Genomic DNA, 19,696 nt, shown 5'->3' on the forward strand with positions numbered 1-19,696 from the left:
GTTCGAGACCAGCCTGGTCTACAGAGCTAGTTCCAGGACAGGCTCCAAAGCCACAGAGAAACCCTGTCTCAAAAAAAACAAAAAAAAAAAAAAAACATATGCCCACACACACATCAGGTAGACTTAAGGACACCCTGAGTTCTAGAACAGGAATGCCACCCAGGTTGGTCAGCAGGATAGAGAGCAGCCTTACTTTGTGAGGGTGTGCAGGGGTGAGTCTGGCAGGAGGGAGGGGGTCACCCATGTGTAATGCCAGGGGTTAGAGAATGGAAGGTATGGGTAATTGGTGGTAGCATGTAAGAGCTCCTGTGTGCCCCTTACCCATGGCAGCAATTGTGTTGCTTGGAAGAAAGGGGATAGGGTTTCTACATTTGGCTGGAAACGCAGAGATTAGAGCCAGGAATACCTGCCGAGGATGCAGGCTGCGTGGACATGTGCATGTGTGTGCAAGCACGCGTGCCTGTGGTGGAGTAGGATCCTGGCCCCACCCCTGCCCCTCCACAGCCCCCACCTCTGCCCCTGCTTGCTCCTGGCCCCAGTTGATTAATCATGAAGCTGAGTGGCTTCCAGCTTATCAGGTACCTTAATAGCTGAATAATTCCAGCCCCATCAGCAGGCCCTTAATTGCTTTCTTGTGGCTGCAGCCTGGAGTGCATGCTGAGTGGGTGAGCTCCCTGGGGACCAGCCTCAGGCTCCAGGCAGCATGCTGGATGGGGGCCCAGCTCACAGTTCCCTGCCACCTAGGCGGCCCTTCTCCATGGGCCACAAGCCACATCAGCCCTGCTTGCTCACTGAGGCCTGGTTGAGGGGTAGGCTGAGAAATTGCTTTGATGATTTGGAGGAGGGAGGGCAAGAAAATCTTCCTGGGGGAGCTAGTATGGTCCCTAGTGAGATCCTGGAAAACCAAAGAAAGTCTGGGCAGGCCACGAGCAGGGGAGGCCATTGAGGGGGGAGGTTTCCACATCTGTGCCGTGGGGGTGGGTTTAGCAGAGGCAGCCTAGAGCTCTCCAGCCCAGCCTTCTGCCCCTCCCCAGCTACCGTCATCCTCAATGAGCTTAACTGGACCGAGGCCCTGGAGAATGTCTTCATCGAGAACCGTAGGCAAGACCCTACCCTGCTGTGGCAGGTCTTCGGCAGTGCCACGGGAGTCACTCGCTATTACCCAGGTAGGTGCCAACCTGTCTCTTGGCCCATCCAGCATCCATCTTGCTCCATCTCTAAGCCCACCCATCCTGAGGTGCACAGAGTAAACCAAGTCATTCTCGTGACTCCGAGCTGCTCTAGTCAGGCCTTTCCACAAGGTTCCTTCACCCTCTCTTTTCCACAGCCACACCATGGCGAGCCCCCAAGAAGATTGACCTGTATGACGTCCGAAGACGACCCTGGTGAGTGAGCAAGGGGGGGAGCTGAAGAGAGATACCCCCTCAGCTCCCCATCTCTTGCCTGCTCCCCTCCCTCTCAATATCCAGACCTCCGAGCAGGGCGCAGCCAGCTCTATCCAATTTTCATTTCACACATCGCTGCCACTGGAAAATGGATCCCATCACCCAGGCAGGCCGCCCAGCTGCCTCTGCCCCTACACATACGGTCCACTACCCAGTCCCCTCCACCCACTCAGGACTGAGAGATGTTCCCAAGGGTAGATACAGCCTCCGCCAGGCTAGAGAGCCCCACCCTACTCCTTTGATCCCTAGACACCCTGCCCTCTGCTCTCCCCCTCTCTCCCTATGTCATAACCTTCCCTCCCCCCCCCATTCTGTGGAGCCTCTATCTGGGGCAGAGGACACAGCCACTGAAGCTCTCTGCCCCTCTGTGGATTACCTGCCCCCCACACCTCTTGTTCACTTCATAAGGGACCAAATCACTCATGCCAGGAGCAAGAGCTGTCTTCTTTTATAGAGCATGGTCTCCCCAGTGCCCAGACCCATTTCGACCCATGTAGTACATGGCCAATAGAAATACATGAACCAATAAACGGGTAGAGGGAGGAAGAAGCCACCGGTCCCAAGGTGCTGTCCCTAACTGAGTCTTCTCACCGGCAGGTATATACAGGGGGCCTCGTCCCCCAAGGACATGGTCATCATTGTGGATGTGTAAGTGAGCGTTGTAGGCTGGTGGGGCTGGGGTGGAGCCAGGCTGGATTCTTCTGCCTGGGAACATTATGAGGAGAGGGCGGGAGCAGCCTGAGAGCCCACACACACGTAGCCCCTGCCCTCTTTACAGGAGTGGCAGCGTGAGCGGCCTGACTCTGAAGCTGATGAAGACATCCGTCTGTGAGATGCTGGACACACTCTCCGATGATGACTACGTGAACGTGGCCTCAGTGAGTGCCAAGGTGGCAGGCGGGCTGGGAACTACTCACCCCCATCCATCTTGCTCCCATGACAACCATCAGCCTTGTGCGACAGCTGTCCACCGTGGCCAGCCTGAAGCTACTCACCCTCTCACTGTCCCCACAGTTCAACGAGAAGGCGCAGCCTGTGTCTTGCTTCACACACCTGGTGCAGGCCAATGTGCGTAACAAGAAGGTCTTCAAGGAAGCCGTGCAGGGCATGGTGGCCAAGGGCACCACAGGCTACAAGGCCGGCTTTGAGTATGCCTTTGACCAGCTACAAAATGTGAGCCCCATGGGAGGGCAAATGGTGGTCAGGGGTGGGCAAGGGACCAGGCGTAGTGACGTGGGAAGATAAAGGTGGATGGCCTTGTTAACACTAAACAGGCAGTTTAGACAGATAGCCCACCTGCTCTGAGGGCAGAGGGCCAGAGGGCCAGAGGGCCAAGCTTACCTACCAGAGGAGGGAGGCTCTTCCCTGGGCCTGTGAGAGACCAAGGACTGCCTGACTCTGTGTTCACCCTTGACTAGTCCAACATCACTCGGGCTAACTGCAATAAGATGATCATGATGTTCACGGATGGGGGCGAAGATCGTGTGCAAGATGTCTTCGAGAAATATAATTGGCCCAACCGGACGGTGAGGCTCAACCCTGATGGGTGGCTGCCCTGAGCTAGGCCCGGGACAGGAGAGGGCTGTCCTCGAGTGGCCACAGGAATAACCTCATTGCTCCGACAGGTGCGGGTGTTCACATTCTCCGTAGGGCAGCATAACTATGATGTCACACCTCTGCAGTGGATGGCCTGCACTAACAAAGGTACCTTGCTGGATCTCACTACCAAGGCATCTGCCTGCTATGTCCTGCTGCCAGCTGTCCATCCATATGTCCAGCTGTTTGTTCACTCACTGTCTGTCCTTCCATACAGATGGCTGTCCATTGCTTTGTCTGTTTGGTGGGCTGTCTTACTTGTCTATCTGACAAAGCATGTTCCTGCCCATCTGGCTGTATGTCCACTGTCCATCTGTCCAGCTTTTCTGCTCCCACATCTGTTTGCTGATCAATCCCTGTGCACTTGGGTAAACTCTGAATGTTAACTGATATCCTAGAATGAAACTCCTTCCTCCACCTCCACTGCTTCCTTAGCCCCCCCCCCCGCACACACACACACACAATCTATCCTCTTCTGTAGCCAGTGCCTGGGCAATGCCAGAGAGCACAAAGAAGTTTGAGGGGTGTAACTAAATACACAAAAGGCTGCAGATATGCCCTAGGAGGCAGTGCCCCCTGCGATGTGGGTCTCACTGTGCCAGACAAGCCCACCTCTCCTCCCTTTACAGGTTACTATTTTGAGATCCCTTCCATCGGAGCCATCCGCATCAACACACAGGTGAGGTGGCCGGGAGGCCGCCCCTCCCAGTTCTTTGCTTCCCTCTGGTTGCTGCTGAGTGCCTTTCACTGCCATGGGCCGAAAGCGACCCCTGGTGGCTGCTGAGGCACATGGCAGCAGATGAGAGAAAGTGAGTTGGGAAGGACATTTAAGTGCCTTTCTCTCCGTACCCAGGAATACCTGGATGTGTTGGGCAGGCCCATGGTACTGGCAGGCAAGGAAGCCAAGCAGGTGCAATGGACAAACGTGTATGAAGATGCACTGGTAAGGCCTTTGGGCAAAGGAAGGGGACTGGAGGCCTTCCCTCAGGGATATGCCCACAGGGTCAAGACCCTTGGGGGCCCCCTTATTGGTGTTGACCAAGTAAAGGAAAATGACAGGTGGCCTATGCCTGAGCCCCTTCTCTGAACACTCAGAGTGGGGCAGAACTGGCCACAGGAGACCTCATCCTCTTCCTCTCCCCTTAGGGACTGGGGTTGGTGGTAACTGGGACTCTCCCTGTTTTCAACCTGACACAGGATGGCCCTGGGGAAAAGAAGGTGAGGTGCCCGGTGAGGTGCCCGGTGGGCTGTCTGGGGAGGGACTGGCATGCTTTTAGCAGGTCTGGGAATGGAGGAGGGATAGGACATCCTACAGACTGGCCAAAGCGACTGTCTGTGTCAGCAGCTTAAGGCCTTTAGTTCCCCCATGGACTTGACTCCTTACAGTGTACCATCCCACTCCTTTGTGCCCAGAACCAGCTAATCCTGGGTGTGATGGGCATCGATGTGGCCCTGAATGACATCAAGAGGCTGACTCCCAACTACACCGTAAGTGTCCACCTGCCCCACTATCCTGCTTCCAGACTCAGCAGAGGAGATCCAGGGATTGAAGGGTCTTCACAGGGGCCTCTGAATTCAGAGGATCACGAAAGACTTCCCAGGGGGCTGGAGAGATGGCTCAGAGGTGAAGAGCACTAGCTGCTCTTCCAGAGGTCCTGAGTTCAATTCCCAACAACCATATGGTAGCTCACAACCATCTGTAATGAGAAATTTGGTGCCCTCTTCTGGTGTGCAGGTATACATGCCAGGAGACTCTATACATTATAAATAAATAAAATCTTTTAAAAACAAACAAACATAAAACCCAGCTGGGTAGTGGTGGGGCACACCTTTAACCCTAGGACTCAGGAGGCAGAGGCAGAGGCAGAGGCAGACATATCTCTGTGAGTTTGAGGCTAGCCTGCTCTACAGTGTGAGTTCCAGAATAGCCATAACTATTAAACAGAGAAACCCTATCTTGGGGAAGAAAACAAAAACATAAAACCCATATGAGACTCACATCAAATTATTGTGACCGGTGGCAAGCCAGATTCAGCCCCCAGACGTGTGCTGGGTGGAAAAATGGGGAGGGGAGCAGAGGGAACTCTTCCAGACAGCAGCATGAAAGCAAAAGGCAGAAGCTGGAGCTGGGGAAGGGATGGCATGGCGGTTTGGCTAGAGAACTTAGGTCTCAGCTATGAAAGCAAGGGGAAGAAGGACATGCGTGACAGCCTTAAGTCCGAACCATATGGAACCCTTGCTTGACCTGAGAGATTCCACATAGAGTAGGAAGACAATCCGAAGCAAGGGCTGGTCCCTGGGTTCCACTCCCTCCTGCTTGCCTTCCACCAGGCCTGCAGGGTTCCCAGGCATCTCTCCCTCCTGTACGACACTGAAATGGGGACAGGAAAGCATAATTTGAGAACTCAATAGGTCCAAGAGGGCCATAGTGGTACAAAGGCAGCAGACTTGTGGGCCTCATGCAGGTGCAGAGGTAGCCTGGCTGGTACCTCCACGGGAAATGAAGGATGCCTGCCTACAGGGCCAGTCACTCTTGGTGGGGGCTGGTGTATGAGGGGCACCCAGCCTGGCTTCAGAGGCAGACTTGGGGCCATATGCCAGGAGGGAGCCTTTGGCCAAAAGCAAGCAGCATGGGAAACAGAATAGAGAGAAGCTCATAGTGTAAGAAATCCCTGTACAGCCTCTGAGCTCCAAATCTGTACCTCACAGCTTGGCGCTAATGGCTATGTGTTTGCTATTGACCTGAACGGCTACGTGTTGCTACATCCCAACCTCAAGCCCCAGGTAAGCCAGGTGAGTGGCCATGGAAGGCAGGTAAACCCTCCAAAATGAGGACTCCTGACTTCCTACCTGGCTTCCTGCAGACTACCAACTTCCGGGAGCCTGTGACCCTGGACTTCCTGGATGCAGAGCTGGAAGATGAGAACAAGGAGGAGGTGAGGTGAAGGCAGGGAGGAGGTGGCTTGCCCAGAAACAGGGGTGAAGGCACGGAGGAGGTGGCTAGCACAGGAGCAGGGGTGAAGGCAGGGAGGAGGTGGCTAGCACAGGAGCAGGGGTGAAGGCAGGGAGGCAGGGAAGAGGTAGCTAGCACAGGAGCAGGGGTGAAGGCACGGAGGAGGTGGCTAGCACAGGAGCAGGGGTGAAGGCAGGGAGGCAGGGAAGAGGTAGCTAGCACAGGAGCAGGGGTGAAGGCAGGGAGGTGGCTAGCACAGGAGCAGGGGTGAAGGCAGGGAGGTGGCTAGCACAGGAGCAGGGGTGAAGGCAGGGAGGAGGCTAGCACAGGAGCAGGGGTGAAGGCAAGGAGGAGGCTAGCACAGGAGCAGGGGGTTCACACCGTTGGCCCTTGCAGATCCGTCGCAGCATGATTGATGGCAACAAGGGCCACAAGCAGATCAGGACATTGGTCAAGTCCCTGGATGAGGTATGAAGGCACAGGATGGGAAACAAGGGCATCAGAATGGGCACCCATCCCTACCCACCCACCCTAGCCTGCTCACCCAAGAACCTGACGCAGCCTCCTCTCCCAGAGGTACATAGATGAGGTGATTCGGAACTACACCTGGGTGCCTATAAGGAGCACCAACTACAGGTAAGTGAGCCAGAGCTGGGTAGACAGAGAAGGGTGAGAGTGACCCCTAAATCTGAACCCAACTGCTTCTCCCTCTTGCACCCCTATCCTTACTATTTATTTAACCTGAGATGTTTGGTCCCCCAGGGCCTCCCCTGGCCCTGTGGAGCAAGCAGCAGGTCCTGGAAGAACGGGATTGAGGACAGGACAGTGCCCCTGGCATCCCCCTTCCTGGAGGATCTCCTGGGTACCACACCCCAGGGATCATCTCAACGCTCCCTGACTGCTCACAGTCAGCATTGCAGCCTCAGCCAGTCTTGACCCCGGGGGCTGTCTGCACGCACCCCACTCAACTGCTCCATAGTCCATTCTGAAATAATAGGAGCATTGTCACACCCCAGGACCAGCCCACACTGCCTCTGGGCTCTCATGGGGTTCATGCCTGCCCCTCAAAAGCTTCCTGTTGGTCAGGACATTGTAGGGCAGGTGGGTGCTGAGGTGGGCAGTAGGGTGGGGAATCACTTGGGGCTAGTAGTTTCGAGGCCTCCAGGATGGTTTGGGGAGAAGGTTCAGGCCTCCAAGGTGCTAACTCCTTGGATATGGAGTTGTGCAGGGGACTTGTGGCTGCCACAGATTGGGCCTCTGTGGCTCTAAGGCCCTAGGAAGGAAGTGTTAGTGTGGCCGCCAATCCTCATCAGTGACCTGTGCTCTCCCCTCCCCTCCTCCCCAGCCTGGGGCTGGTGCTCCCACCCTACAGCACCTTCTACCTCCAAGCCAACCTCAGCGACCAGATCCTGCAGGTCAAGTGTAAGTGGCCTGGCCCCTGCCTGCGCCCTGCACCCCTGCCTCTGCCCCTGCACCCTTGGCCGGCCCCAGGCAGCATAGCCAGCTGCGCTTGCCGGCAAGGCAGCCCCTCCTGCCAAGTCTGCCCAGCCTCAGGCGTGCCCACAGGCTGGGGAACCAGCCTTCGAAAGTCTGTGGAAATCTGCATGCTTGCCTTTCTCAGATTTGGTTCTAGACCATTCTCTCATGGTTTCCGTTGAGGATTGTTTTTGGTTTTTCCTAGCCCGTGTCTTCCCTTCTAAGCCTGCCTGCCCTAAACACTCCTGGGGACTACATTCCTAGAAAGCACCCCTGCCCCTCCCTTCTCTTCTGACTTCCTTCCCCTGTTCCTCCTGTGGTGCCTCCTTTGTCCCAAGATCTCTTGTCCTCTGTTCCTCCCCCATCTGCTCTTCCCTCTCCTCCTCCAGGTCACCTTCTCCCACCATCTCTCCCCTCATTTCTCTCCCCCCTTCCTCCCCATCTTCTCTTCCTCTCCATCCTGCTCAGTCCCTCTCACTTTCCCACCACCCCTTCTCCCCAACCCAAAACCCCTGCCCTCCCCCTCTCCCTTTGTCTGTGTTCTTTCCTCTCTCCTCCTTCCCTTCCTCTTTTCTCCCTCACTTCTGGCTTACACCCTTCTCTCATCCCCCTCCCTGCTCCCCCTCCCTCTTTCACCCCTACACTCCATCTCTCTCATCCTTTCTCTCTCCTTCCTTCTCCCTCCTCGGCTCTCCCACTCCTCTGCCTGTGGCTCCCCATGCATGCCTGCTCACCATGGGCCTCTCTGGAAAGGCCTGGATCTCAGGCCTGGCCCTGCCTGCCCAATGCCAGAGGTCACTGGGAGGGAGGCTGGGGCTCCGGCCCCACCGGGCGCCCCCGCACCTGCCTGGCCGACTGGGGCTCATCTCCTTTGAGTTTCTCGCTCTCTCTTTCTCTCTCATGTCGTTTTTTGCAAGAAGTTTCCTTTCGGTATGATGATGAGACACAATATTTTCATTCAAACAGTCATTGAATAAAATATTGTTTGTGCCCCTCCCCTTCCCCTCCCCCTTTTCGTTTGTTTTTGTGTTTGTGTTTTTGTTTTCCTCGCTTTCTCTCTTGGTGGACTGTCCCAGTGCCAATCAGCAAACTGAAGGGCAAGTATATTCAGAACCAGTGCACCCTCCTCTCCCCACCCCACCTGCCCTCACGCCCCTGCTTGCCCCCCTTCCTGCCCAGGACCAGCCACACCCCTGCCCTCTGGGGCTCCCTCCCAGCATCCCTTGGCTCCTCGGTTCTTGCTTTTCCTCTGATCCTGACACCCCTCTTAGAGCCAGTAGCCCACTTCTGGGGCTGTCTGCGGAGAGTTCTCCAGAGTGTCCTGTGGGCCCAGACCCCTTCCTCCTATTCCCTAGTTTTTGTGGGACCCCATGGGAAGCCCTTTGCCTCTCCAATTTCTCTGCCCCTCTAAGACAACTCAACAGTGGGAACAAAGCTGGATGCTTCTCCACCACCACCTTCCCAGCAGGGCAGGAAGCTTGAGATACAGTTGATAGGTCAGCCCTCAGCGGGGCTCATGTAAGATGTGGAAGAGGGAAATCCCAGCAGGCACCCTCACTGACACTTAGGCCTCTGTTCTGCTGTGGCCCCAGAGCTCACAGCTCTCCTAGAAGAGGTGGCAAGGCTCAGAAGCCTTAGTGGGGGAGGGGGGGGTCACACAGGCCACCAGGCCACAGGAGGGCAAGGCTAACCAGTCATCCTGGGTTCCCGTTGCTTTGCTAAGGACCCTTGGGCAATCCCTGATCTTAGGTACTCGCTGTTCCTAGGAAGAGCCCATAGGTGTGGGAAAGCTATTCCCCTGGGGAAATAAAGGCAGATTCGGAAACCATAGGCTTCATCAGGCATGGATCCCCAGAGCCAACCAGAGGAGACCAGGCTACTGACAAAGGAAAGGATCCCAAGTCAGGTTGCAGAACAGTAGATGGTGAACACCAGGCCTTGACAGAGGACGATGGGAGTTAGAAAAGGTGACACATGAATATGTCTGCCATTGGTGCACAGAGAGCTGCCTTCCCAGGGAACATTTGACCCTGTGGGGCATGGAGAACCACATGGGGATGTCCCCAAACTGGAAGCAGAGGACTCCCCAAGAAACCGAGAGGACTTGTCTAGCCTAGTCCAACAAAGGGAATAAGCTGTCCTTGCTGGCCTGGGTCAGAGTGGGTTGCATAGTTCCACTGGCTTGAGCTGTCTTTTCTCCCATCTCACACCCCACATACTGACCCTAGAACTTCAAGACCCTGGAAACATAACAAGCATAGTATAGTCTCCCTCCTTGTCCCTCATCCCTCCTTTTTCTTTCTCCTCCTCCTCCTTTCCCCACCCCTACTCCCTCCCCTTTGGCTTGTGTCCAAACCCTGCCTCACAGTCCTATCAGAAAGGAACAGTCCAACCAGTGACTGCCCAGCCCCCCAAAGCACCTCAAGTTTCCTCTGTCCAGAACTTTGCAGTGCATCGTGGGAGTATTTGGGAACAGTGAGAATCCCTCTTCTGGGATGACTAAAGCGCCGGGGTGAAAGAGAGTCTGGATGTGGGTGAGGGTAGGATAGGGAAAGCCAAGTGTGGTGGCCTAGGCCTAAATCCTAGCATTCAAGAGGCTCGGGCAGGAGGATGTCCATGAACTGGAGGCTAGTCAAGACAACAGAGACCATCTTTTTAAAAATCTGGGGAGTTGAACTGCCAGGATTATACTACCAAGGGGCCCTCACAGATACACCTAACAGGGCTGGGGATGTAGTTCAGTTGCAACAGCGCTTGTCATTGCCTGGCATTTATCAAAAGTCCTGACTTCAATCCCCACCATCACATAGTCCAGATGTGACGGCTCCTGCCCATATCCCAGTCCTCTGAAGGTGTATGCATGAGAATCAGAAGTCCAAAGTCATTCTCAGCTGTGTAAGCGAGTTCTAAGTCAACCTGGACTGCAGGAGACCCTGTCTCAAAAAACTAAAATAAAATAGGCACACAGCAGAGTAACCCAATCCAGCTGGGCAGAAAGAGGCCACAGTGGAGTCCTGCAGTCATATTCTCAGGCCTGTGAATACACACCCTTATAAAGACGAGTGTCACACACTCATGCATCCATGCATATAAAGACAAGTGTGCACACACTCGTGCATTCATGCATATAAAGACAAGTGTGTACACACTCATGCATCCATGCCACCTATATGCACAGCTCCTAAGCCTGAGGCACAGGCACAGTTGCTAGACCACCCACCTAGGCACTCCCAGCATTCCCTGCAGGCTCCTCCTTCCCCATGTGCCCTGTGCCCCCAGCTGGGAAAGCAGGTGTACAGAGTCCACCAGCATCCTTGTCTCGCAACACACTGTGGAACAGTCCTTGCCCCCTGGGTTTCCCTTCACCCAGCATCCTGTTCCAGGAAGGACACCCCACCCTCAGACCTCCACGGTGCACTGCCGTAGCCGCCACCACCAGCTGTTCATGCCCGTCTCTGGTTGGACTGTCTGTGCCTGTGAGAAACCCTTTCGGTTTGGCCATGTTGATGCCTGACACAGAACAAAAGCAAGACCTACCAAAATGCAAACAGCTGCAGCAAAGAGAGCTAAAAATCCGCAGCCAAAAGCCAATTCCCTTCCTCAAAGTCTCTTTAGAGGCAAAGGAAGCTCAGCATGCGGTTTTTCCATTATGGATGTGATAAGAACAAGACTGGCGCCTCCCCCAGACCATGCATATATATAGCAGTGTGTGTATATATATATGTGTGTGTGTGTGTGTCCGTGTATATGTGCTATACAGCAGTATGGAAGCATATACAGCCACGCCAAGGGACTCACTACCGACAGAGGACCAGGCCCGGGCAACATATTGGCTATAACTGCCCTTCTCCTGCGATGCTGTAGTTTCCACAGGCCCTACACCCTCCTCGCCCTCCCTTTTCTTTGGCTCAAACCTGAACGTGGAAGTGGCGGGTTCCCTCTTTGCTGGTGTCTTCCCCCTCCCTTAAGCCGCCTGTCCCTACCTGCCCCTCCAGCCCCAACAGCTCTGAGCCCCCTGGCCTCCTGCCTCCCCAGCCCCCGCCGGATAACCCCCCGTTTCTGTTGCAGATTTTGAGTTCCTGCTCCCCAGCAGCTTTGAGTCTGAAGGACATGTTTTCATTGCTCCCAGGTAGCTTGCGTGTGGCCTTGCTAAGGCGTCCTCCCCTCCCCCTGACTGCCCTGCCCTATCTCCTGCACTGCTGCCTGGAGCTCTGTGTGTCTATGTCCTGTGCAGTGATGCTCCTAACCCCGTGCATAGCCCGGTATGTGCGGCCGTGTGCATACCTAGGCCATGTAGCCGCACCAGGCAGCAGTAGCCAGTACCCACAGCCTGTGTCCCACCAGGCCTGGGGCAGGAGGGCTTTGGGATTCTCTACAACCTTCTGTGCCCTCCCAGGCAACCAGGAAAGAGCCCTTTCTACCTTGGGCTGGCCTGTCCCCTAACGCGCCCTTGGTGGGCAGCTGCTGCTCTGGTTTGTGGTGTCCTGTCCATACCTCCACCCAACCCCCGCCCACTGTGTCAGTGTTCGTGTGGGTCTGAGGGCTGAGCCACCCAGAGCCCCTGTGGGTAGTGCCATCTGTGCCAGTCCTGAGGAGTGGGAAGGAGGGCAAAGGCTTTGAGGATCTTCTCTGGCGAGTGAGGGCTCTGGGCCCAGAGCCAACCCTGGAGTCACTCAGTGTGAACACACACATGACAGTATACACACAATCTGCCATGGACTACCTCTGAGGAGGCCTTCTGGTGCTGAAGCCCTCTCTTGTGCCCTGAGTTTTGAATGAGAGCACTCCCCGGCACCACATGGGGCTCTGGACACCCCTAACCTCTGTGTGTATGCACGTTGTGTGCATGCACCCACAAGTCTCTGTAGATGTTTGTACTTGTGAGTCATTGTGTATGTGTGCAAGAGGCCATGGGTAAATGTGGGGTGGGCTGTATTTAGTAGTGATTGGGAACGGCCTGTGAGACACATGCAGAAACTGAGGGAAGAGATCTGTGTGTCATCTCAATAACTGGCTCAAGAGTGTGAATAAGTGTGCATAAAATGAGCAAATGAAGTGCCTCACAATGTGACCACGCATATCACGTGTGTGGTATGTCTTGTGCACAGCTGTGTGGGTGTCACTGGGTACATCCATACGGAGGGTACACGTCACATAGGCACTGAGGGACGGTGAAGCAGTGGGGGCTGAGATCCAGTCCCAGGTGCCCACACTCATGGGTCCTGGCACAGCATGGGGAAGTAGCACATTTTTTTAATTACCCACAGAGTTGCTGTCATATAGGCCACTGGAGAGGTCCCTGGTGGCAGGGGAGTGGATAAGGGATTGAGCAAGAGAGATGGTTCCACCCATCAGGAGAGAGAGAAACATTGTTCTCCAAGAACCTTCTCGAGGTTCTGTCGTACCCATGTTTGCTGGACCCAGAGCCTGCACCTTGTGAGGGCCTGCTCACCTTGAGGGAAGGAACAGCCAGTCTGGGACCTACACATTCCTACTGACTTCCCAACTGTGGCATGATGAAAATAATGAGCCCCAGGAAACCAGGATGCATTGCCCAAAGGCACAAGGCCAAGAAGAGGCAAGATGAGGCCTTAGACTAGCAGTAGCAAGTGCTGGCACTCAACCCCACCCTGCCCACGAGAACACTGTAGGGCTTCAGGCAGATGAGTCAGTCACTAACATTTGCATTTCCCGAGGCCTCTTGGGTGCACCATTTGGGTTCAGCTATACAGGAGAGATGGCAGGTTCTACAGGGCCAAGACCAGGAAAGAGAAAACCCACGAGGGCGGAGGAAGCAGACCCCCATCCTCTGTCCACTCTGCCTACCTTAAGTTCAAGCAGCCTAAAGGCCCACAGCGACCACAGCTTGTGAGAACATTCATGCCCCGCCCCCCAACCTGGACTTCTCAGCCTTTGTCCAGGCTAACCCATCAGGAAGCCTGGAACCCTCTGCCCTGTGCGGCCCCCCAAGCCCACTCTTCTTGCCCCTCCCTACCCTAGAGAGTATTGCAAGGACCTGAATGTCTCAGACAACAACACTGAATTCCTGAAAAACTTCATTGAGCTCATGGAGAAAGTGACTCCAGACTCGAAGCAGTGTGAGTATACGGCAGGGCGTCTGGATCTGGGCAGCACCTGGGGTCGGGGCATAGCGAGGGGAGGGAGGGGTCATACCCACTGAAGCCTGGAGACAAGCAGGCAAGGTCTGACCAGGGCATAAAGAAGGCTTTCACCAGAGCCCTGGAAACTAGGGCAAGCGATGATCGGGAGCTACAATAAGACATCCTTCCAAGTTATCCTTCTGTTCCAGGCAATAACTTCCTTCTGCATAACTTGATTTTGGACACGGGCATTACACAGCAGTTAGTAGAACGTGTGTGGCGGGACCAAGATCTCAACACGTATGCACCACCACCCTGGCTGTGACTGTGTGTAGCAGGAGGCTGGGGTTGACCCAGAGGCCCTGGCCTTGCACAGTAGAACGCAGGTCTGTGACCCCACCTCCCTGTTGTCCCCAGGTACAGCCTGCTAGCCGTATTTGCTGCCACAGATGGCGGCATCACACGTGTCTTCCCCAACAAGTAAGTGACCAACCCCACTCACCAACAGCCCTCCCTATCTGGGACCTAACCATTACTACCCAGAAGCCTCTGCACTGCTAAGGCCATTGTATACCACAAGCTGCCCCTGGTATCCAGTCATATACCCACTAAGCTCTGCCTGTCATGGGCGCTCTAGGGCAGCCGAAGACTGGACAGAGAACCCTGAACCCTTCAATGCCAGCTTCTACCGCCGCAGCCTGGATAACCACGGTTATGTCTTCAAGCCCCCACACCAGGACTGTGAGTGTCTGTCCACGGTGCCCATCAGCAGGTGGGAGGCCTTAGCTGAGACCAGAGACATGTGAAGAGAAAGGCCATGCCAAACACTGTCTGGGGTGCCGGAGGTTTAGACTGGGTCTAGTCCCAAGTTGGTAGGACCCAGTTTGGAGTGGCCAGTATGGGCAGCCTTCCCTTCTGACTGCTCCACCCATCCATCCCAGCCCTGTTAAGGCCACTGGAGCTGGAAAATGACACGGTGGGTGTCCTCGTCAGCACAGCTGTGGAGCTGAGTCTGGGTCGTCGCACACTGAGGCCAGCAGGTGAATACGAAGACGGAGGTGGGGCAAGAGACAGTAGCAGTCAGGAAACCAACTAGGTAGGTAGCATACAGTCCACTGCTCTCTCCCACAGTGGTGGGTGTCAAACTGGACCTAGAGGCTTGGGCCGAAAAGTTCAAGGTGCTTGCCAGCAACCGCACCCATCAAGACCAACCTCAGAAGGTATTTGGGCAGGGGAAGGGAAGTAAGCCCAGCAGTGTCCTCTCTGGAGTCCCCAAGGACCCCTAACGAGCCTGCCACTTGGAGTGGCTCCGGCACCTGTAGGAAGCCGGGGTACTGCAGATAGGCTGCAGAACCAGCATATGAAGGGTGGCAGAAATGAGGGAAACTGGTTGGCACCTCACAGACCCATTCTCTGCCCAGCAGTGCGGCCCCAGCAGCCACTGTGAGATGGACTGCGAGGTTAACAATGAGGTGAGTGCTGACTCTGCTCTGGACCCCAACTTCCCTCATCCCCAGACTTCTTGGTCCCCCATGACTCCTAGCCTGCCTTTAGATCTTGACACCCCTACCATGACTTCAGGCTTGACAAACCTTGAGCAGTGGAGCCCCTCATTCAGAGTTTGACTGCCAGCGCTTTAAATAGTCTGGGGCGGGGTCCCTCACCGTATTTATCCCCCTTCCCTGCCTCTTAGGACCTTCTCTGTGTCCTCATCGATGACGGAGGATTCCTGGTACTGTCAAACCAGAACCATCAGTGGGACCAGGTGAGGGTCCGGAAGAAAGTGAAAGGAAGGGATAGGGCAGAGCCCTCTAGAGGTGCGGCACCGCCAGCCCTGTGACTATTGCTCCCTTCCTGCATCACCAGGTTGGCAGATTCTTCAGTGAGGTGGATGCCAACCTGATGCTGGCCCTCTATAATAACTCATTCTACACCCGAAAGGAATCCTATGACTACCAGGCAGCCTGTGCCCCACAGCCTCCTGGAAACCTGGGTGCTGCACCCCGGGGTGTCTTTGTGGTGAGCTCCCAGAAATGCCCGAATATGGAGGGGGGGAGCGGTTGGAAGACCCGCCTACAGCGAACCCTCCCCCACCTCTAACATTTGAGAGAGCTGGGGTTGACCTAGAGCCAGAGGCAACAGTAGAAGCCGTACTCCTCTCTCCACTACAGCCAACCATTGCAGACTTCCTTAACTTGGCCTGGTGGACCTCTGCTGCCGCCTGGTGAGTCCTGGAGGAGTGCTTGGTAAAAGTGGCCAGGAAGGCACTGGCCTCTCCTAACCGCCAGTACTCGGTGCCCCGTGCTCTACAGGTCCTTATTCCAGCAGCTACTCTACGGCCTCATCTACCACAGCTGGTTCCAGGCAGGTAGGTAGGACTTGGGAGGCTCGTCCTCAAATCTACACCACGGGTGGGAACGGCCGCCCGCCCGCTTCCCTGGGAGGGCGGGGCTTAGGGCTGAGCCAAGCTGAGGCCGACACCGTATCAGGGTCTGTGGGCGGGGCTGAGGCGTCTGGGCCCCGCAGACCCGGCAGAAGCCGAGGGCAGCCCCGAGACGCGCGAGAGCAGCTGCGTCATGAAGCAGACCCAGTACTACTTCGGCTCGGTGAACGCGTCCTACAACGCCATCATCGACTGCGGAAACTGCAGCAGGTACTTGCAGGGCGAGAGGCGGGGAGTGTTGGAGGGGTGTGGTCTGTTTGGTGGGCGTGGTCAGGGCCGTGGCTCCGGGGAGGAGCGAACCTCCAAGATGCCGCCCTCCGATCGTCCCTCCAGGCTGTTCCACGCGCAGAGACTGACCAACACCAACCTTCTGTTTGTGGTGGCTGAAAAGCCGCTGTGCAGCCAGTGCGAGGCGGGACGGCTGCTGCAGAAGGAGACACACTGTATCCTGCCCCCGCCCTCCCCGCGCCCCTCCTGCCCTATGCTCCCCTCCGAGTCGCTGCTGCCGCCTCCTCCTTGACTCCCCACCCATGCCCAGCGGACGGCCCGGAGCAATGTGAACTGGTGCAGAGACCGCGGTACCGAAGAGGCCCTCACATCTGTTTTGACTACAACGCCACGGTGAGTCGGGGGAGCGGCGCTGCTGACGTCCACGATCCTGCGCCGGCTGGGGGACGACCGCCTGCTTGTTTCCTTCCCCGCTGCAGGAAGATACCTCAGACTGTGGCCGCGGAGCCTCCTTCCCGCCGTCGTTGGGCGTCCTGGTTTCCCTGCAGCTGCTGCTCCTCCTGGGCCTGCCGCCTCGGCCACAGCCTCAAGTTCACTCCTTTGCTGCCTCTCGCCGCCTCTGAGCGACCCCCCCCCAACACACACACACACACACACCATACCCCCGCCTTGGCCTCCTACTCTTTCGCTCACCCTCCCATCCCCCTCATCCCACAGTCCACAACCTAGCGCCTGGGCCACTCCCTCACTGAAGGACCTGGGCCCCTCCCCCCAGAGCCTGTGCCTTGGGGCAGGGAAGCCCCAAAGTAGGGTGTCATGGTGTTTGGCACTCAAGATTTATCTTACCCCTGAACTGTCCAAGTGCCCACAGACCCCGGACTCATCTCCGTGGGCTGGGACAAGGAGGCCACAAGTACTGGTGCCAAACCAGGCCTCCACCGACCAACCTGCCTGGAGATTTCCTCTGTGTAGGCAACCCTGCCTCTGCTGGGTGCCCCTAACCTGACCCTTTGGCCCCACCCACGCTCAAACTCACCTTCTCTGGGGAAAACAATGGAAGAAGAGAGGTAGTAGTGGTGAGAGAGATTCTGGGGCAGCCCCCCATAGGCTCCTGCTCCTTTCAGACCTACAACCACAAACCCACGCCCCAGCCTTGCAGGTGTCAGGACAGTCTCACAATGACATCAGTTCGAACACACCCCATACACACCTGGACCCCTGAAAGCAGAAACTGGACTCTCATTAGACATACCCCAGAGGGAGCACACCAACAGACATGGGCACACACCATGGGGGGCCCACAAAGCCTTACACAGGGCAGAGGTCAGGGAGAAGGTAGGCCGGTGCCTTCCATCTCTGTTCCCCTCTGCCTACACTCGGAGATGATGCAGCCCGGCTGGCCCTCCCATCTCTAAAGCTGAATGTCAGACAGTGCCAAATGCTGGGGAAGGCCTCTTTGTTTCACCCCTAGCCACCAGTGTCCCCTCCAGTCCCCCTCTCCCTGCGAGGTGCTCATTATGTCCATTCTTCACTAGTGTCAGGACCCTAGTAGAACCACGCATCACTACCTGAACCCTTTTAGCAGAAGAACCCCTCCAGACATTGCTCTTTGCCTTAGCAGGGGTGACTTGGTCTCTCCTGGCTGGGCCATCCCACCCCCAATCTGGTTCTTACACACCCAGGCCCAACTCTTTCTTCCTTGTACACACGCTCACAAGCGTACACACACACACACACAAACACTCCCTCCCTTAGGAGGCCAAATTGCCCCACCCTTGCTGAACACTCACTTCTACCGTGCACACATGTAAACACTGTGCGTGCGCACACACACACATACACACAAGTCTGGGCCTGGACACATCTCTTCACACGATTCATCCATGTCATCTCCCAAAGGCATCCCAACCTGGGGCCAATAGGGGACTGAGGGCCGGGGGGGTGTAGCCATGAGGCTCAGCTGGACCGGGAGGAGGGGGGAGGGTGATGCATTAATTAATGGCTTCGTTAATTAATGTCACGTTGTTTGTTGCTTTCTCAGTGTGTGTATGGTCCATGCCCAATGCTGATGACAGGGTGGGCGTCCATGATGTGTGCCCAGCCTGGATGTCCGCTGTGTCCTGTGGGGGCGTGTGTAACTGTAGTGTAGTCAGGTGCTCAATGGAGAATATAAACAAAAAAGAAACAAATGTATACATAAAAATAAGTATATATTTTAAGTTTAAAAACAACAGTCCCCATCAAGTAGTTGTCCGTGCCCCAGCTGGGTCCATTCCTCTCATCCGCCCGCCTGACCTGGCTGTCCTCCCACCTTGGGCTGAGGGACTTGGGGGCCATTTCCTTTACTTTGCCCTTTTTTTGTTGTTATTCTATTTTGTACAGACAAGTTGGAAAAACAACAGCGACAAAAAAAAGTCAAGAAACTTTGTAAAATATCGTGTGTGTGATTCCTTGTAAAATATTTTCAAATGGTTTATTACAGAAGATCAGTTATTAAATAATGTTCATATTTTCACTTCAAACAGTTTTCATCCACTGTGTGGTCCTTGGGTTGAGGACTGGGTAGCTATGGTGACAAGTGGCTGTGACCGCTGAGTATCACCCTGCTCTGTCAGAGGAGAAGCCAAGGCTGTCCTGTTTCTCAGAGGTCAAAGAGCATTATAGGACTCCTACACTTGACGTGGCTTTGTTTCATATCACAAACCTCCAGGAGAGAAACTGTCAAGAGGGGGGAAAACAGCACCGCCCAGAGTCTCAAGGCCAGGCCAGGACTCTGAGAGAGAGAGCAATGAAATGATCAATAGGCTGAGGTCTGTCCTCTGTCTGCCCATGTGATCAGACCAGGACCTAACAATAGACCCTCTACTTGGAGAGACACAACACAAGTTAGTTCTCACACCCATCCATTGCCCTGAGGATGCCAAGATCTGGTCTAGCCAGGAGAAAATGGGGACTCCATCATGAGTCAGGGAGGTCAGAGGCCAAGACAGTTCCTGCACACACACAGTCCCTTCTGTGTGAGAGAGACAGAGAGAGAAAGAGACAGACAGACAGACAGACAGACAGACAGACAGACAGACAGACAGATGAGATCTCCCTGCGTAGGCCCGGCTGGCCTGGTTGCCAGGAGACTGAGGGGGCACAGGCCACCTGATGTCACAACTTCCAGGTTGGTGTCCACCTCATTGATAAACATCTTGCCGGATCATCTGTCTTCTGGGCTTGTGTGGTTACCATTCCACACTGGTTCACCAGGTATATTTTAATACTAACTTTAGCTTTATGACCTCTGCATTAGGTTTGGTTTGGTTTGGTTTGGTTTTTTAGCATGAGCATAGCAGTAAGGCAGCGGACAGCCTGAGGTGTTCGCGCCTTGCCCTGTGTTCTTCAGTTGCCAAGCTTGGCACCAAGTCCTGTACCCACTGAGTCCTCTCACCAGCCTGGCCCCTGCCTT

The 19,696-nt window shown here is 55.4% G+C and overlaps 1 protein-coding gene across 10 annotated transcripts in view; it reads left to right on the forward strand.

The window, feature by feature from the left end:
• The window catches only part of Cacna2d2 (calcium voltage-gated channel auxiliary subunit alpha2delta 2), a 130,357-nt gene extending 111,591 nt beyond the window's left edge, over positions 1-18,766 (forward strand). Inside the window, exons 7-39 of one of the 10 annotated variants that reach the window (XR_003376962.1) lie at positions 1,035-1,166; positions 1,328-1,385; positions 2,043-2,093; positions 2,224-2,323; positions 2,460-2,618; positions 2,864-2,971; positions 3,071-3,149; positions 3,671-3,720; positions 3,895-3,984; positions 4,188-4,259; positions 4,455-4,529; positions 5,751-5,825; positions 5,906-5,977; positions 6,391-6,462; positions 6,569-6,630; positions 7,340-7,416; positions 8,547-8,567; positions 11,539-11,599; positions 13,471-13,568; positions 13,781-13,871; positions 13,989-14,051; positions 14,209-14,312; positions 14,513-14,611; positions 14,703-14,791; positions 14,993-15,043; positions 15,265-15,336; positions 15,438-15,590; positions 15,743-15,795; positions 15,884-15,939; positions 16,061-16,224; positions 16,348-16,457; positions 16,553-16,635; positions 16,722-18,766. Coding sequence is in view for 8 of the 10 variants with exons in the window: in XM_026779501.1 (XP_026635302.1) it covers positions 1,035-1,166; positions 1,328-1,385; positions 2,043-2,093; positions 2,224-2,323; positions 2,460-2,618; positions 2,864-2,971; positions 3,071-3,149; positions 3,671-3,720; positions 3,895-3,984; positions 4,188-4,259; positions 4,455-4,529; positions 5,751-5,825; positions 5,906-5,977; positions 6,391-6,462; positions 6,569-6,630; positions 7,340-7,416; positions 8,547-8,567; positions 11,539-11,599; positions 13,471-13,568; positions 13,781-13,871; positions 13,989-14,051; positions 14,209-14,312; positions 14,513-14,611; positions 14,703-14,791; positions 14,993-15,043; positions 15,265-15,336; positions 15,438-15,590; positions 15,743-15,795; positions 15,884-15,939; positions 16,098-16,224; positions 16,348-16,457; positions 16,547-16,635; positions 16,722-16,865 (2,813 nt within the window). In the remaining 2 variants the exon portion in view is untranslated. Of the gene's footprint in view, positions 1-1,034; positions 1,167-1,327; positions 1,386-2,042; positions 2,094-2,223; positions 2,324-2,459; positions 2,619-2,863; positions 2,972-3,070; positions 3,150-3,670; positions 3,721-3,894; positions 3,985-4,187; positions 4,260-4,454; positions 4,530-5,750; positions 5,826-5,905; positions 5,978-6,390; positions 6,463-6,568; positions 6,631-7,339; positions 7,417-8,546; positions 8,568-11,538; positions 11,600-13,470; positions 13,569-13,780; positions 13,872-13,988; positions 14,052-14,208; positions 14,313-14,512; positions 14,612-14,702; positions 14,792-14,992; positions 15,044-15,264; positions 15,337-15,437; positions 15,591-15,742; positions 15,796-15,883; positions 15,940-16,060; positions 16,225-16,347; positions 16,458-16,546; positions 16,636-16,721 lie in introns of all 10 variants that reach the window. The other 9 variants (XR_003376963.1, XM_026779501.1, XM_026779502.1 and 6 more) reach the window with 9 other exon arrangements.
• The last annotated feature ends 930 nt before the right edge of the window (positions 18,767-19,696 follow it).

This window comes from Microtus ochrogaster, chromosome 5 (assembly GCF_000317375.1).
Source record: "Microtus ochrogaster isolate Prairie Vole_2 chromosome 5, MicOch1.0, whole genome shotgun sequence".
Lineage (NCBI taxonomy): Eukaryota > Metazoa > Chordata > Mammalia > Rodentia > Cricetidae > Microtus > Microtus ochrogaster.